The sequence below is a fragment of the Apus apus genome, chromosome 5 (genome assembly GCF_020740795.1).
Source record: "Apus apus isolate bApuApu2 chromosome 5, bApuApu2.pri.cur, whole genome shotgun sequence".
NCBI lineage: Eukaryota > Metazoa > Chordata > Aves > Apodiformes > Apodidae > Apus > Apus apus.
This window is the reverse complement of record NC_067286.1, coordinates 8,367,711-8,371,788: the sequence shown is the minus strand read 5'-3', so window position 1 is coordinate 8,371,788 and position 4,078 is coordinate 8,367,711. Positions and strand designations below refer to the sequence as shown.

Sequence of the window (4,078 nt, the reverse complement as noted above, 5' to 3'; positions counted from 1 at the left end):
CCCGCAAACACGGAGGGGCTGCTGCCATCTCTGCTCGCACCGCTCCCCAGGACACGGGCCGCCCCTCCCGCCGGGCGGCGCGGCCCCGCTGCAGGCCGGGGCTCAGCCCGGGGCTCAGCCCGGGGCACCGCGGGGGCCGGGGCGAAAGGACGCGCCGCGGTCCCGCCCGGGCCGCCCCGCCCGGCATGGCGGGGCCCGAGCGCCGACGCGAGGCCGGCCCGTCTCCCGGGCAACCGCCGTTGGCGGGGCCGGCAGCCGGCGCCATGGCCGAGCAGCGCCCGCCGCGGCCCCCCTACTTCCCCCACTTCCACGACCGCGCCGAGCCCGTCCCGCCCTCGGCCGAGGGCCGCGTCGTGTGGACGCCCTTCTCCGCCTTCTGCTGGCCGCGGCCGCCGCCGCCGGCTGCCGCCGTGGTGCCGCGCTGGGCTGCGGGGCTGGCGCCCATCGCCTACGAGCCGCTGCACTTCTTCTGCCCGGCGGCGGCGGAGGAGAGCGGGGGCGCGGGGCGGCGGCCCGGGGAGCAGCCGCAGCTGGAGGGCGAGATCTGCGAGCTGGGCATCCGCCTGAAGGAGCTGGAGCTGATGGCGCTCATCGGCGACGGCTTCGACGCCCAGCAGTGTGCGTCTGCCCCGCCGGCGCCGGGGGGCGGGCCCGGGGCGGGGGGCGGCTCCCGGCACGCCGGGCTCGGCGCTGCCTGCCCCGGCGTCAGGAGCCGGCCCAGGCGTTTGGCATCTTGAGTTGGAAACCTGCTGGCCAGGAAGGAAATGGAGGGGATAGTTCAGCAGGTAGCGGTTACCTGGAGTCCCGGCAGGGAGGCCAGCTCCTGGAAGGATGCGGTGCTCATCGTTTCCTTCAGGGCCGCAGGCTGGCAGGCGGGGCACTTTTGAGGAGTGCAAAGTGGCAAGAACACAGGAAAAAAAAGTCCATCAGATACACACATTGAAAGGAATATCTCAGTTCTAAGCTTCCATACACTTTCTTTTCCGAAAAAGGAAATCAATAGGGTTTTTTCCTTCCTCAGAGCAATACACAGCTTTTAATCCGTTTTAATAGCTCCTGTTTTCAATACCTGTGCAAACCTCTGGTTTTCAAATATTTGCTAGACAAATTCTAAGGCATGTGACTAGCTTGCTCATACATTATTTGATTTTCTTTAAAGTCCTTCAAGTATTAATGACAAAATTAGTAACAAATTACATTTTGTTCCTGTTTAGATAAACTTCTGAAGGCACTGAAAGAACAAAAGATACAAAGCATGAAAGCAAGGCAGAAGCTGAAGAAATAGCCACCAACATGATGAGGATTATTTCAGCTGGATGCTCTGTCACTATATCACTACAGAGTATTTTAGTGGATCTCCAGTATTATTTTTCTACTTATTATATGCTAGTCCAAACAATTATACAATGCAGTATATTTTCTTATTGTATTTTTTGCATATTCTTTTTATGGTACTACTAGGTATTTTAACATTTTTTTCTCCAGTTACTACAGAAAACCAGCATGGATTATATTCTCTTCAAAAACACCAAAAAATTAACACTGTTGATGTCAGGATTCCTAGCAGTCCATTGATGATGTTCAAGCTACATGTAGCAGGGAAACACAGTGATTCCAATAAAAAAATACAGGGAGTTCTTTGTTTTAATTCTAAGTATGTTAAGCAAGTATAAGTGAACAGATATAGTCAAAAGTCCTATGCCTCTAAGCAAGCTTTAGAAAACTAATGGTAGCATAAAGATCTTTGCTACGAACAATCACAGTGTATTCCTTTGCTGACTTTAGTGTACCACAAAATTACAGAAGCTATGGCTTGAGTTAGTTTTGACAGAACAGTCATGTAACATTCATATTTAATGAATGCTTTAGTACAGTTTTAGGACTAACAGTGCTTAGGCTAAAGCCTGTGCTAGATGAGGGAGTGATAGCATCCTTACGTTTGGAAGGCATGTCCTTCCATGAGAAAAAATGGACAGAGGCAGCCATTACAGCGTGAAGATCTGCCATTAAAAAAGTAATGCCATAAAGGGCATCGAGAATAACTTAACAAAGCAGTAAATTGGTTCATCAGACTGATAAAAACATACCCATTTCTTTTTCCTGTTCTAATTCAAGAGCAGTAGGTGGCAGCACGAAATAATATACCCGCCTTGAAGTTACAATATTTTGGCAAGCGGCTTCTTTTTTAAAGAGAGTGATATTTTAATTTGTTTAAAAAACATTCAGGCTGTTCGACTGTGTAGCATTTTAACACTATGATACCAGAATTTCATTTCCTGTCACAGCTGATTACAGCATTCACTCTTTTACTATCTTAATCTTTCCAGCCAGATTTTGATCTGCCTTACACAAAGTTTATATTAAAAAAAGAATCTACAGCTCACATTTGTCAATCAGCAAACTGTAATAATCGCATTTTATCGGAGCAGCTAGGGGATCTTAAACAGAATCTTACCATCCGCAGTTGCTGTTGTCAGCCGGGCGTCTCTGTCAATTCATGGTTTCATCCGCTAATAAATTCGTTTTTTAATGAACCAAAGCCTGAGCAGGGCCGGGGAGAGCACGGCAAGGCCAGGCTGTGACCAGTGCTCCGACGTGCCTCGGGCAGGCCCCAGGGCCATGCAGGAAGCCCAGGGACAGGGCTGGTGACAGCCTGTGACACCGGCCCGTGGGGTGTCTCACCAAGGCAGCCCTGAAACCTAGAAGCCCCCCTCGCAGACACACCTGCAGCTCAGCCCAGGCCAGGGCGGGAGCCAGGGCCTGAGCTTCCGCGGGGCTGCGGGGCAGGCAGCGGGGGATGGAGCCCTCACAGAGGGCTGTGTAGCTACACCAAGCTTCCCCCTTTGCCCCACACACGCATTATTCACACCAATATAAACATCTTCCCCTTCAGTTGTCTTAAATACACTCTTCAGGCCCACCTTGCCACCATTTAACTGCTGCTTGGCTCTTCGGCACCTAATCCACGCCATCGTGCTTCTGGCTGCACAGTTCTGTTTTCAGGAGCTGGCGTATTTTAAGCTGTTTTACCCCAGACAGCACATCACAAGCAACTTCCAAAGGGAGCTTCTTAAAAGAAACATTTTTACACCTGGTGGGAAATTCTCACAGAACCACTGACGATTTATTTCACTTTCTAACACGTCTTGGAGGCTGAGGCAATAATATACAACAAGTAGATCTAGGTGCCTAAAGAACCAGACTTTTACTGAAATACCTTGGAAATACCTTGGGCTTTGGTATTTTAAGACTCCCTCTACAGAATGTATCCCACAAAGTGTTTTGAGGCTAAACCTATAAACAGATGCTGTAATGGTTAATTACCGTGAAAATGGGAACTGTATTAGTGCTTAAAATAAATACCACAAGACAAACTTGGACAGGACAAAAATGGCCAACATACAGAAGGCTTCAAAGGCTTTGCACAGAAGAGTTGTTTTAATCAAATTAGGTAGCAGAGGAACTATCTCCATTTTCCCAAATCTCCAGAATAATTTCACTCCTAAACCATTCAAAGTTCCCCATAGTTAACAATAAGAGCCTACAAGGACTTCCATGTATATGATCACTGCTTTTTAACTATTAACATTATTCACTCAGGTTTTCTTGGCTTAAACAGGGCTACTTTTCCCAGCACAGTTTAAATCTTTTTCCATCTGTTGTTCAGTTTCTGTCATATGGCCTTTATGCTAAAATAACACTTCATGTTTAATGACCAGGCAATAATACAAGGAATAACATCAGTTAATATGTTTTTCTCAGCTAAAGTTGCCTGGGGACACACAACTACTGAAAAAAAAAAAAAAAAATTGATTCTATGTACCAGAACAAGCCAGAATTATTTCTCTTGGACAGTGACAGCGACAGCACTTTATCAGGAAAGTCCTTTCACTGAAGCCTGTCAGTGTTCCAGGAAGATCATTAAAAGATCATGTCTGTCTTCACGGAGAAGACAATTTGGCCTTCCGTGTGTGAAGGAGCACCTACAAAAGTAGCTTAAAGACTGTAGGGCAAACATGGGACATAACAATGAATTATTTCTGCCTAGAAAGAATCACTGTTTGTACATTCAGATGGA

At 48.1% G+C, this 4,078-nt stretch overlaps 1 protein-coding gene across 1 annotated transcript; it reads left to right on the top strand.

The window, feature by feature from the left end:
* Positions 1-263: 263 nt before the first annotated feature.
* Positions 264-1,677, top strand: C5H11orf91 (chromosome 5 C11orf91 homolog). Its single transcript, XM_051621629.1, has 2 exons — positions 264-618; positions 1,215-1,677. The coding sequence occupies exons 1-2, from the start codon at positions 264-266 to the stop codon at positions 1,283-1,285; spliced, it is 426 nt and encodes a 141-aa protein (XP_051477589.1). The 3' UTR covers positions 1,286-1,677.
* The last annotated feature ends 2,401 nt before the right edge of the window (positions 1,678-4,078 follow it).